At 48.2% G+C, this 14223-nt stretch overlaps 1 protein-coding gene across 3 annotated transcripts in view; it reads left to right on the plus strand.

Moving 5' to 3' along the window:
- Ppara (peroxisome proliferator activated receptor alpha) overlaps positions 1 to 14223 on the plus strand; it is an 84004-nt gene that overhangs the window by 45119 nt on the left and 24662 nt on the right. For all 3 annotated transcript variants that reach the window (XM_042264969.2, XM_076556509.1, XM_042264968.2), the window contains one exon: positions 11779 to 12025. In XM_042264969.2, the coding sequence (XP_042120903.1) occupies positions 11818 to 12025 (208 nt within the window). In that variant the 5' untranslated portion in view covers positions 11779 to 11817. The remainder of the gene's footprint in view (positions 1 to 11778; positions 12026 to 14223) is intronic.

A 14223-nucleotide genomic window follows, 5' to 3' on the forward strand; every position in this document is an offset into this window, starting at 1 on the left:
TTGAACAAACAGTGTACCACCAATGCAGCATTCCCAGCCCTGGGTTTTTCAGCCAAGAGAAAAGAAAGTCACATGTTTTCATGTACACCCTAGCTTCCAAATGCCTCTCACTGGTTTGCTTGTAGTAGCAACAGCATGGAGACTGCTCAAATGTCCATCGGCAGGTGAATGGATGGCCCAACTGGTTACCCATAATACTCATAGCTGGGACTTGAAGCTGGGGAGAACTGGACGAGTAACACAGCCCATGCCAGGGATGAATCTCAAGATGATGCTGCTGAGAGAAAGGGGTCAAACCTTTCTATCTAGCAGATTCTTTGTGCACAGTTCTGCAGCAACAAACACTGACAGGTAGGGATGGTGACATGCTCGGCACGAGGGTGTGGGGGGCCTCTCAGGGGTGATGGACATGCGGTCAGCTTGGTAACAGCGCTGTCATAGGTGTGTGTGTGACATCGTAGCCTGTCACCTTTGTGCACTATCAATGTGGAGACTGTCACATATCCATGAAACTTCCTTTTCCTTAAGACTTGCTTTTATTGTCGATCGTGTGGATGTGTGGATGTCTGTGTTTAGGTATGAGCCTGTGAGTGCAGTTGCCCAAGGAAACCAGAGATGTCAGCTCCCCTGGAACTGCTGGAGTTACAGGAGGTTCTGATCTATCCGACAAGGATGCTGGGAATAAAACTGGGGTCTTCTGGAAGAGCAGTACACGCTCTTAAGCACTGACTCATCTCTCCAGCTCCTGAAGCTGCTTTTTTAAGTGAAAAGGAAAAATAGTTGGAGCATGAATATGGACTAGAACTGAAGCCTTGGCTCAGGTCTCATCTGAGACCCAGACTCAGGTGGCTCTAGATAGTGATACCTACAGTGTCTCCAATTGCTGAGTGAGTAGACGAATAGATGTGCATAACCACCCAGTGTTCAGCAGTATGAGCCTTTCCCAGAGAGTCAAGTAACCCCACATTCTTCACCAAAGTCTATCACGGACACCAACACAGAATGATACCACTCAGCCATGTGTGGTGGCGCAAACCTTCAATGCCAGCACTCAGGAGGCAGGGCAGGTGGGTCTCTGTGAGTTCAAGGCCAGTTTAGTCTACATAGAAAGTTCCAGGCTAACTGTGGCTGCATGGCAAGACCCTATTTCCCCCAACACACATACTCACCCCAAACAAACAAAAAACCCACACATAGAACTATACCGCTCAATGGAACATGCACCATTGTGTGTGTGCATGCACACACATCTTTATGCACAGGAGTGGATGTGCATGTAGTTGCCAGAGGTCAACCTCAGGTGCCATTCCTCAGCTGCTCTTCACCTTTTATTATTTTTTTTTTTGAGACATCTTCTCTCACTGGCCTTGTGGGGGAAGGGGGTCTCCAATTTGGAGCATGCCCCAGGGACCCAACTGTCTCTACATCACCAGTGCTGGAATTGCAAACCCACGCCACCACACACAGTTCGTTGAGTGGTTTCTGGGGATCGAACTCAGTTTCTCATGCTTGCAAGGCCAATATTTACTAACTGAACCGTCTCTGTAGTCTTTGTACTCTAGAGATATACAAAAGGAAGCACTGACTGGGAGTCACGGTGGGGGATGAGAAGCGGAGGTCGGCAGCCTGGGTTTACTACAGTTCATAGGCTGTGACCCTCGGCATGTTACCGAGCCTCTCTGTACTTTAGTTTCCTTATCTGTAAAGCGAATGCAATAACAGTGCCTATCTACAGGAGCTGGTAACTTAGATGTTAGGTACTTAGGACTCATTGCGTGGCTCCTGATAAGGACTCAGGAGGGTCAGCCCCGCCGCCATCGCCCTCACCACCAATATAATCGGCCACATCTCTGATTTACAACAGTGTTGTGTCTGACAGACAAACACCTAATCATGACTACTTCCTCGATGATGGGCTTAAAAGTCTGTAAGGCTATAAAAAAAAAAAAAAGTGCATCAGGCGGAGATACAGGAACTTTGCGCTCCACTGCCAATTGGTTATCTAGAAGAGGGTGCCGTTAAGTCCCACCCGCGAAAACCATATTCACCAAAAAGAGGTGGGTACCGAGTATTGGTGAAGAAGGCATTCTGGAACCTTGGAGAGAGAGTGAACAGGGTGATCAGGAGCTCTGCACCCTCCCCTCCCTTTGAATAGCTTTCTGAACTTGGGGTTACCAGCCAGAAATGCTTTTCCTTCAGCGTTTTGATGGTATCAACTCCTTTTTGCCCCTTCCTGTGGTTGCTGTTAAGAAACTCAAAAGCTTTCTCATCCTTGATCCCTTGCAAGTGATGCCATGTGCCTCTTCTGCCTCCTGGAGAAAGTCACTCGGTCCCCAGTGTGCTCTGGAACTTTCCAGAAACTGGCCTTACCGTGTCTCTTTCCTCATCCTATCTGGATCCCGTTGGACTCTGGCACCTGTGAACGTTCCTTTCTGAGGGATTCATGGCTTTCCTTTCTGAGGGATTTTCTTGAATGCACGGGGAATGCTTCCCTCTGCTCTGTTCCCAGCATCTTCCTCCTCCTCCTGCTGCTGCTGCTGCTGCTGCTGGGTTTCATCTCCGGGTCCATCCTCTACTTCCTTCCTTTACTGCTCCCTCTTAACTTTCGGGGACAGTCTCTCACTGAACCTAGCACCCACTGACTAGCAGCTGGACTGGCTGGCTGGTCAGCGAACCTCTGGGGTCCTCTCGCCTCTGCCCCCAGCACTGAAGGTACAGACGCCTGCCACCATGCTGGCTTTGGCGTGGGTTCCGGGGACTTGAACTCGGGTCCTCATGCTTGCACACCAAGCCCTTGACCACTGTGCCTCCGCAGCCCTTCTCTCATTCTTCCCACGCTTGCGCTTGTCTTGTCCCTCTGCCCTCAGGGAGCTTCCAGCCTTCGTCTTCCAGGCCTTCTGTTAAGTCTGTGGGACAGATTTTATTGTTCAGCAGGCTTTTGTCCGGAATGGGCGCCTCTGGGCTGCCACTTCAGGGCCTTTCCGGTGTCGGCCTAGAGCTGGGAGTTCCACCTTAGGTAGGACTCGCCTGTGGGCCTCTCCTCCCGCACCTTCAGGGCACACCTGTTCTAGCAAAATATGGTTCCACTGGCTCCGTGTAAAAACCTGAAGGGCAAAGTTCAGGGAAATGTGCTCAAAGTAGACCCATCTTTCTGTCCACTTCCAGAAGCCACAAAATTAAAGTCACCATTTGGAATCTAGGACTGTTCCCCTGAGTGATTGCCTTTCTATACCTGTAGTTCTCATCCTGTGGGTCACAACTCCCCCGTCAAGCAACCCTTTCCCAGGGATCACATATCAGATATCCTGTGTGTCAAATATTGACATCACAATTCATAACAGTAGCAAAAACTGCAGTAATGAAGTAGCAGCGAAAATAATTTTATGGTTGGGGGTTACCACCACAAGGAAGGTTGAGAACCACTGGTCTATACAGTCAGTTTGGTCTTGAGAAAAGTTGGTCTTCCACTGAGTTGACTCCTAGACACAAGAAAAAGGCTTTTATTTTTCCTTCACAACGCACATTGCACCCTACTCTGTGAATGTGTACCACAGGGTTGGCCACACAGCCTCACCTCCGTGTGCCGTGTGCCGCCCGGCCTTCTTAAAGCATTTGCCTCAGGTCATATCATGTTGTTTAGGCAACTGAAGTGCTTCTGTGTCTCTGCTGTTTGACCTTGGTCTTCTGCAGATACATCTCCTGTCCCTCCATCCGCTCAGTGTGTCCAGACATGTTTCACTCAAGGACGTATCGTGTTATAGCTTCAATAAGGCTGAGTCCTGCCTTGTCAGATACTATGCTTGGGGAAGACCCGCTAGGCAGGGAGGAGATCATGGTTTAAAAGGAGGGGTGTGGAAATGAGTCGGTGGGAGAAATGGCACTCACGGGGTGTCCGTTGGTCCGTGTGCACTCAGAACAACCTCCCCATGTGGCTGCCATTAACCCCAACTGCATTGGTTGAGACTGAGATTCCAAGAATGCGGGCGGGTTTATAGTGCCCTAGTGTTCACTCCCCCGAGGATGAGACCTGTACCCCCACAGACACTGAGAACCTCGAGGCGAGCACACCACCCTTGTTGTTGTTTCTCAGAAGTGTGCAGGGGGCCTGGTCTTTATCTCCTTCATAGACCTTAAAAACAACACCTCCCTTCCCCACCTCCCACACCTCTCACCCCCAAACACTCTTTCTCTTTATCTTCATAGATGACACCACATCTGCCAGTTTGCTAAGACAGGGTCCTTGTCAGCCTCAGGCTCTACTCCAAATGCCTGATGCAGCCATCTTCTGCCTCTGGCCCCCCTGCCTCCCATCCCAGCTCTCTGAGGCAGCCTCCAGATGTAGAGGGACAGGACGACAGCCTCATGAGGACTTTGTGTTGCCCCTGCTGTTTGTTATTCTGTGAGTGCAGATCCCACCCTGCTGCCAGAGCAGTCCACATGTAGCTCTGGATATCTGGAGTTCCTGCTTCACAGCCCACTCCTGGTTGCTTTGAGGGTGACATCCAAACCCCTAAACGTGGCGAGTCCTGAGGCACCATGGCAGGCCTGACAACTTCTCCTCCATCTGCTGGGTCATCTCTTCCCACTTCCCCAGCATGAGAAGCCCTAAGTGGTCACAAATCTTTCATGGTTTCTTCCACCCAAAGGCAGGGTTTATTTCTCCAACCTTGGGTTGGGGTTGGCCTTGCAGCTTGATCTGAAACACAGAATCTGCCTGGAGAGATGCTGTACAACTTAGAAGGGAGAACTGGCCTAACCCAAGAGGCTTCACCCTCTCAAGATGGTGCTGCCCTCTGAGGAAGCCCAGCAGCTCCCGGTCCCAGTGAAGATGGGAAGGGACCAATCAGAAGTTAGAACCAATTGCTGGGTATGTGCTTGAGGCTATGTTGAACCTACCAGCCATGAGTGAGACTTCCAAGAACTGTGGCTCAATGACCGAGGGAGTGACAGAGTCTTTCTGACCAGCAGAAAAATCTGCCTTGCTGAGCCCAGCTCTGTTTGCTGACTCAGACTTGGGAACAGAGTAATGGTGTTTTGTTGTTGTTGTTGTTGTTGTTGGTGGTGGTGGTGGTGGTGATGGTTTTTTGAGACAGGGTTTCTCTGTGTAGTTTGGGTGCCTGTCCTGGATCTCGCTCTGTAGACCAGGCTGGCCTTGAACTCACAGAGATCCACCTGGCTATGCCTCCCGAGTGCTGGGATTAAAGGTGTGCACCACCACCACCCAGCAAGTAATGGTGTGTTTAAGCCATCATGTTTAGAGCTATTTGTTATGCAGTCACATGTAGCTGATACAACTCTTGGCATAGCATGCCTGGCCTTTGTTGGTTCTATTTTCAGTAATGTCTTAGGATGTTCATGTAGGTGTGCTGTGCCCTTCTTTGTGAGAGGCCCTTTGTCCTTTTCTGTTGAATTTCTGGTCATCTTTTTTTTTTTTTTTTTTGGTTTTTAGAGACAGGATTTCTCTGTGTAGCTTTGCACCTTTCCTGGAACTCACTTGGTAGCCCAGGCTGGCCTCAAACTCACAGAGATCTGCCTGGCTATGCCTCCCGAGTACTGGGATTAAAGGCGTGCGCCACCACCGCCCGGCCATTCTAGTCATCTTTTAAGCTTCATGTCTGATGTTCCTGATCTCTGATCTGCCCTGGTTCCCACACAGCACCTTGCATCTCCAACTGTTTGCTGACGTGTGCCTCTTTTGTACTAGTTGGGCAAATGACTTCGCTCTCTGACCCTTTTTCTATTCTGTGAGTGGGACCCATAACTCCCACTCTGTCTTGGTACTGGGAGAATTAAAGTCATTTTTAGTGAGGACCTGACACAATGGGTTGCTTAGTAAATGTTTACTTCTCCCTTGTCCCTGCTTTCTCCCTAATCCCCACTCCTCATTCCAGTGCCCTGGCTCATGGGCTCCTCCAAGACCATGGTTTCTAGTGCTGAGCACAAGCATTAGCTTCAGTGGATACTTGTATGTGTCTGATGGAATTCATGAAACATGGTCTCTCTTCCCAAAGGGACGATCAGGGTAAGTCTAGAAGCAGAGACAGCTCCTTAGAGTCTTCACGTACTGGTTTTTTGTGCCGAGTGCCTGTGGCCTTTCTTCATTCTGGAGTGCTGGCATTGCTCTGCCCCACAGTCCACTTTACACGTGGCAGGGCCATCGATCCGTGGCTTCCGTAACCTGACTGCAGAACATCACAGCATTGTCCCCATGGCTGTTTGTTCTGTCTGTACAGGATGGAAGCTTCTGAGGGACAAGTACAGGTACCATGTTAGTTGACTTTTGATTCTTAGGACAAACTTCTGGGCTCGCTCGCTCGCTCGCTCACCTTCGATTGCAACAGACACAGAATGTGTTCAAGCTTGTACTTTTCTTTCATTATTTTGACATATTCACAAAGGTAAGATTGCATCAAAACGTTTTCAGAAAATTCAAAAAGGCACGTTGTATTTCAATGGGAAGTAATAAGCCCCATCATGTAGTGGGGACCTGTCCCTTAGAATCAGCTGAGAGCATTCATCTTATGTTGTCAGTGAAAAGGCTGTGGCGGCCCAAAGCGGCTGTCTTGGGCCACATCGGGTTTGCCATCTTGTGTCTCATGCCAACCGCTTCTCATGATCACAGGGTTTCAAGATCTTGCCTTCAGCATTGTTGGGCAAGATTTAGGTGATGAGGAAATGATTGGGGCTGTGTTGGACTTGATTTGTTAAAATACGCCCCATATTTCTTTACCACTGCTACGTGCTAACCTTGGCCTTGGGTTCCCCGTATGTTTTGTGGACGTTGTCTACACTGACCATTGGCAGGTTGATCTCTGTGTGGCTGGTAATGATTAACCTATTTTGTGTAACCCCTGGGTCATAGGTGAAGGTACAGAGAGGGTTTCTGTGGCTTTTTGTTTGTTTATTCTGAAATGTTATTTTAGGCCTTTGCCCAACAAACTGAACCCGGAGACTTGTAAATATGGCTATATTATGTAAAAGGCATCCACAAAGTACGACAGCTTGTGAACTCGACTTGGTGGAGAGAAAGTCTCCATCTGGGAGCTGCCTGGGGCATCAATGGCCCCTTGATAAGACTTCCTCTTTGGCCTTCCAACCACTTCCTTGAACCTAACCACGCATCCTCTAGCAGTGGAAGGGTTAAACCGGTTTCTCTAGGTTTGTAGTGTGGAACACTGGGAGGCAATGAGCTGGGGTGTCCTGTGATACAGTAAACCAGGGAACACATAGAGAAGGCCGAGTGGGGAAGCCAGAGTCTGTGGCTGTCTGGATGCTTTTGTGAAAATGTTCCAGGCCTGGTTCGTTGGTTCATGGAGGGCAGCAAACTGTTTCCGTAGCTGGGACAGTGTCGTGTGCCCTGCTATTTAATAAGTAATGCCAGCAGGTATTTAGGCAGTGACTCGTCGCACCAAGAAACCTCTGTTAATAATACAGAGATGTGATGATGGGTCGGGACAGTGGGTGCCCCTGCGGAGCCCGGAGTGGTTTTGCTATGGTCTCTTCTGTTGTTAGTCTTTTCTTTGTTTGTATAGTTCTGGGGGTTGAACCAAGCTAGGCCACACTGAGCCACATACCAACCCCAGTGTCTTATTCCATCCAAAGGATGAAACCCCTTCCTTCTCTCCCTTCTCCTTCCTTCCTTCCTTCCTTCCTCCCTCTAGCCCTTCCTCTGTCCCTTCCTCCCTAAACAAGGTCTTTCTATGTGGCCCAGGCTAGCCTAGAACTCACAATCCTCCTGCCTCAGCCTTCCAAGTAGCCAGGATTCCAGGTGAATGTCACTTTGCTGTTTGGGGTGAGGGTGGTGTTTTTTTGTTTGTTTGTTTTGAGACACGCAACTCTGGCTGGCCTGGGACTCACTGTGTAGATCAGGCTGGTCTCAACTCACAGAGATCTCCCCGCCTCTACCTTCCAAGCTGTGGAATGAAGGGTGTACTTCACCACACCTGGCTCCTTTGCTGGCGGATGAACTTCTGGACTCTCTCCCTGGGCACACTTTGTCACAGAACATATCCAAAGTTCACCATTTGTAGTTCTAAGGGGAAAGTCGGAATGATGAGCTTTTGCCTCTTCATGTTTACTGTCTGCTGGTGGCTGGTTCTCACCCCCAAGCCAGTGAATGTGCTGAACCAGCCTGGCCAAGTCCTTTTGCTTTCAACTGAGGGGTTGATGCCCGTCATCCCATTCCCCTCAGCTCTGGCTTTATGACTGGGAACCTCTCTGTTCATTATTCTGCTGAGATGATTTTTCCCTTCTCATAAACTCTTCAGTCCCTGTAATTATACTTCACTCGGAAAACTGCTGGTCACATATCCAGTGCAGAATTCCCCTTGACTCCTGTCCTCCGTATTCGCTGCGCAGATGATGTCTTTGGATGCCGTGTGCACTTTCCGAGTGATACCTGGGCAGCTGCTCATACAGAGCCAAGGTGAACTCTCACAGAGCCCCACCTGGCACAGGTAATGGCATGAGCGTTTGTTCTGTGCCAAGTGGTAGAAATGGCTTTTGAACACCTGCTCCATGGTAGAGATCGTTTTGGGTGTAAGCATGCAAACACCAGGCAAATACACCCCTTGCTCTAGCAAGACATACAAATCTAATAGGAGGGACGGGCATAAACAGTTACACCACCATTTGAAAACAGGGCATGCTAGAATTAGGTGGACCTTAAAGGCGAGTGAGCTGGGCCCCACTTGGCTTCACACAGTACGTGCACATTGTGCCATTAGCAAGTAATGCTAGCCTAATCATCCAGTGTCCTAGAGTGGCAACATGCAAGATGCTTCAGCATCAAAGGTGGTCAATGGATAATACCCAAATTCTCATGTGCCTTGTTCTGTCCTGACATGAAACTGTCTGTCTGTTTCTTCTGTCTCCTTTTTACTGAATGTTCTAGAGTTTTCAAATAGTCAACTTCCTAATTCCCAAAGGAATATTTTTGTTACTTAATTCAATTACTAACCCTAAAAAAAAAAATTAAAAAAAAAAAAGTCCTCAAGCTATGTGAGCACTCCTGAGATGAGGGATTGTTTCTCATTCTTCTATCCTTCTGGGACATCTGGGGCACAGGGCACAGTCACCGGCTGGCCTGGCTGCTCTTCTCAGTGAACCGTGGATGTTAGACACAGTGGTAGAGGACTGCCCCGGATGTTTTTGCTCCTAACCAAGTCTGCAAGGGTGCCAGGGCATGCTGGGAACCTCAGGACAAGCATATTGGGGTGTGTCCATATGACCTCTGTTATCTATCTGGGGGACTCACTGAAAGGGAAAGGCTCTTATCTGCCCTGGTTGGAATCAAGAAGGACTGATGTGTTCTGTGCGATGCCAGGCCCAGTGGCCAGAGTTCACATCAGGATTGCCCCACTCCTGAAGAGGTATTTATCCCGTCTATCTCCTAAATGGCAAGATCAATGTTCCTCTAGGTGAATCTGGTTATTCTTTAAAAGCAACCAAAGAGTCAAGTGATGTGATTCCCAAACACTGGGGCTCTCTGAAGGTCACGATGAGGAAACCAGCTCGTGGCCTTAGACCAGTGTTCCTGGTTTGTAGGAACAAAGGCTCCTGTCGGTGGCAAGGACAGAAAAAGGAGAAGACCCAGCCCTCCTAGCACAGACTCTGCTCAGCTCTGGCCTTTTTATGGGGATGAACTTTATGTCCGATCTCATGATTGCGGCTTTTGGACTTTTTGTTCATGATGAAAAGTAACTTATGTAATGCTTATCACTCCGCTATCTGGCTTGCCAATTGGAGAACTAGCCCTTTCAATACAATGCAGAATACAGTGTGTAGATGGGCTTGGGTGGTAGCTCATTGGTGGAGTGTGCTGAGCGTGCATGATCCCCAGCACGGCCCCTCCAAATAAAAAGGGAGGCACAGATTTGTGGCACAGCATACACAAACAGACAATAAAGGTTGTCTTAGGTTAATGAGTGTGTGTGTGTGTGTGTGTGTGTGTGTGTGTGTGTGTGTGTGTGTCTGTGGGGGAGGTCAACCTCAGTTGTCCTCCTGACATTGTTCTCCTGATCTTTTGAGACAGTCTCACTGAACTTGGATTCAGCTAGGATTAGATGGTCAGCGAGTCCCAGGAATCCTCCTGCCTCTGCCCATTCAGTGCTGGGATTGTAGGAGCACACTGCCATGCCGGGCTTTGTATGTCAGGGATGGGGAGTGAACCCAGGTCCTCACACTCCACAACAAGCACTTTTCCAACTGAGCCATCCCCCAGCCCCGTGACGATGATTCTTGACTGTTTCTCCCTGTGGATAGTGATCACCTATGATTACCTGTCAGGATTCCAAGCCAGAGATGTGAATTTTTCACAAAAATATGTAATTGTACCCTTTTTTGTTTGTTTGTTTCTTGAGGAAGCCAAAAACACCCCTTCCTCTTTGCACTTGAAAAGTCTGTTGACATTTGGCAAATGGGAGAATGTGGCGCTGTCAGCACGCGTGTGTTCATTCAGTGCTCTGGGGAATGTTCTTCAGACACTGGCTCTCTGTGGCCACGGCGTGACAGGAGCTGCGTTGTTTGGAACCCACAGCCCAGCTAGTACGCAGTGACTCTGGCCTTCTCTGTGACGTGAGCTGTGGCTTTCTCCATGACTACTAGATAGGAAAACAGTTCAGGAAGCTAGATGTCACCTAGTCAGTCTGGCTGGATGTTTGGTGGCCCTGTGAGGCTTAGGGAGGTGGGCTGGGAGCAGGGCCTACTGAAGGCAGCAGGGGGACAGTCCAGGTGAAGTAACCAAGAAGCCTAGTGTGCTGTATTCCCATGGGCTGGACTGACAGGCTAAGGGGACTGGACTTTGGACTGGAGATCATAGGAAGTCATTTAAGATTATGGAGGAAGAGTGTACTTTCCCTTACGAACACTGTTTTTTTGCTTGCAGGAGTTTGGCGTTGCCTAGGCCTTACCTACTTCAGATGTTTTAAGAACCCCACAAAGCATTTGTGACGATGTCATTTTTCTAATACTATCTCTAGTAGGCTGACCTTCATGTGTACAGAAGAACACCCAAGAGCAAGCGCCACACAACACTCTTGCTGACTGCTTGGCTCTTCCCTCCTGGTGCCCCTCAACCAAGCCCCGTGGCCTCCCTGCTGATCCTAGAATGTGCTGGCATGCACAGGCACTTGGTGTTCTTTTTGCTGGAACATTCTTCTCCAGAACAGCCCATCCTTCTGGGGCTTCCCCGTGCGAGGCATCTGTTCTCCATCTGCTCTCGCTGTGTTCTCCCACCCCCCCCTTCAGTCGGCCCCCACCTGTGCCCCCACTGGAAGGCATGTTCTAGGGAACGTGGACTTTGTTTTCATCCATGGCTGGAAAGCTGAGCTCATGTGTAGTGAACAGTCAGTAAGCAATGAAGGGTTGCCCTCTGCACAGTTCGGCTCCTTCTGTGTTTTGTTGTTTAGAGATTTCAAAATACAGATTCATTTTATGCATTTGAGAATTTAGCCTGGATCTATATGTTTGCACCAAACAGGTACCTGATGCCCATAGAGGCCAGTGTTCCCTGGAACCAGAGTTACAGATGGTTGTGAGTGGCCACATGGGTGCCGGGGAAAATTGAACCCAGATCCTCTGTGAAAGCTACAAGTGCTCTCAACTGCTGAGCCATCTCTCCTGTTGAGAGAATGTTCGTACTGTGTTTTCCAACAGTCAAGGGTGGAGAGTCAAAGCTGTCCCTGTTGAGATTTGAACTTAGATAGCTCTTCAAGGTTACGCGATGTTTTCATTTCAGAACAGGAAATGAATGCTCTTCTGGCTGTTTTCATCCCACAGGTAGGCGCTCTGTGGCCCGCCTGGCCACTTCCAGTCAACATGGTGGACACAGAGAGTCCCATCTGTCCCCTCTCCCCACTTGAGGCAGATGACCTGGAGAGTCCCTTATCAGAAGAATTCTTACAAGAAATGGGAAACATTCAAGAGATTTCTCAGTCCCTTGGGGAGGAGAGCTCCGGAAGCTTTAGTTTCACGGACTACCAGTATTTAGGAAGCTGTCCGGGCTCCGAGGGCTCCGTCATCACAGGTAAGCGCTGCTTTCTGGAAAGATCTTAGATGTGTATTTTCCTCAGAGAATGTAAGACTTTAAAAAAAGAATATCTTTGTCTCTGTCTGTCTGTCTGTCTCTCTCTCTCTGAAGCCATCATTATAATCAAAACAATGACCACACCCATCAAACTGCTTGGTGCTCCCCAGCGATGCCTGCCGTCCTCTTCACCTCATGACTTCTGACATGTTGTCTAGCATTGCAGGCTTTGTGTGTGTGTTCTGTGTTGACTAGTTTGTGTGTCCTGGAACTTTCTGTAAACGGCATGGTTCTTTCTAGACAGGCTTCCACACTCCTTGGGATCTGTCTGTGATGCCTCCGCATGGTGGTGTGTATCTGTACTCCGCTCCCTGCTGTGTGCTGCCCGACATACCATGGTCCCTGTCTCCGTCTCCGCCTGTGAACACAGGAGCTGTGGGCAGTCCCCAGCTGTTGCCTATAGAATAGTTACACTCAAGGCTTTGTCCAGATGTCCATGTCCATGTCCTTCTCCTGGGTAGACACATGGGAAGGGCTGAGCCAGTGGGGCAGAGGTTTTCAGGAAATGCCAACACCCCTTCCAAAGTGCTGTCCCCACCTTCAGTGTGGGCCTTCAGCTCCTCCCAAGCTTGTCTGCTGAAGGTATAACCAATCTTTCACACCTTAGCCATTCTTGTGGGTGAGCCATGGTGCTCCGTGGGGTGGTTTTAGTTTGCACGTCTCCGATGTTGAATCTTTTTGTGTGATAATTTGCCCTTTAACTTTTTTTTTTGGTGAAGTTTCTGTTGAAATCATTTATCCACTTTTTATTTGCATTGTGTGTTTTCTTACCACTGATGATAGAAACTTCTGTATATCTTAGGAATACAAGGACTTCATCAGATAAATGATTTACACATGCTTCCTCCCGGCCTGCAGTTTGTCTTTTTCATTAGCTGTGAAAAACAGTTCCTAACTAACAAAGTCCAGTTTATTAGTGTCCTTTCTTTGGTAGACCATGCTTTTTGTGTTCATGTGTAAGAGATCTTTGCTTGAACATCTTCTAAAGCTTTAGGTTTTACAATGAAGTCCAGTATTCACTGACTTGATTTTTACACACACATCAGAGTTTCTTTCTCTCTCTCTCTCTCTCTCTCTCTCTCTCTCTCTCTCTCTCTCTCTCTCTCTCTCTCTCTCTCTCTCTCTCTCATTTGCAGATGTTTAGGCACAGCTTACTGACATGACCACTCCATTGTCTTTGTGTCTCTGAAATCAGTGGACATTGTAGGTCTATATCTAGGCTTTTGCTCAGCTTCATCTATCTGTTTATTTCATTGAATACCAATGAAAACTCACACAAACATCTGCTCCATGCTCCAGCCCTTCCATTCCTATGTATTTACCCAAGAGAAGAATGCAGCTGTCCAGACAGAGCCTTGTAGATCTGACAGTAGATCTATGTGCAATGCCCAGTTCTCTGATTATATTCTTTTGGATAGCCTAGGTCTTTCCTACTTTATGTACTTTGTATGTGTTTTAGAATCAGCTGGTCAATTTAGTGCTCACGTGTGTGTGTGCGCGTGCGTGCGTGCGTGCGTGCGTGTGTGTGTGTGTGTGTGTGTGTGCGCGCGCGTGTGTGTTTATCTACATGTGAGTGCAGGTGTTTGTAGAGGCCAGAGGTATCATATTCCCCTGGAGCTGGAGTTAGAGATAGACGTGAGCGATCTGAAATATGTGCTGGGAACCAAACTCCAGTCCTCTGGAAGAACAGCAAGTGCTCTTCTCACTGAGCCATCTCTCTAGCCCTAGTTGGTCAATTTAAAAAAAAAAAAAAAGACAGCCGAGCTTTTGGAGTTACGTATATAGTGAGTCTGAGGTGAAGTGACATCTTCCTGATCTGAGTTTTCCGACTGATCCCTCAGTTTTCTGTGTTTCTCCTGTGTCTGAGTTCTTGGCGCATGTTTTATTTTGTCTTGTGTGCAGACTTTTCACATTTTGTGCCAGATTTTATATGGAAGCATTTTATACTTTTAACATGATTATAAATGGTATTGATTATTTTGCATTTAAATTTCTAGTTCTTCAGTGTTATATATATAGAAGTATCATCAGTTTTTGAATGCTAATTCCTAAACTTGATTAGTTCTGGTGACTTTTTTTTTAATAGATTCTTAAGGTGTCCGTATAAATAATGATGTCATCTGCCACAGAGACGGTTT

Source organism: Peromyscus maniculatus, chromosome 20 (assembly GCF_049852395.1).
Source record: "Peromyscus maniculatus bairdii isolate BWxNUB_F1_BW_parent chromosome 20, HU_Pman_BW_mat_3.1, whole genome shotgun sequence".
Lineage (NCBI taxonomy): Eukaryota > Metazoa > Chordata > Mammalia > Rodentia > Cricetidae > Peromyscus > Peromyscus maniculatus.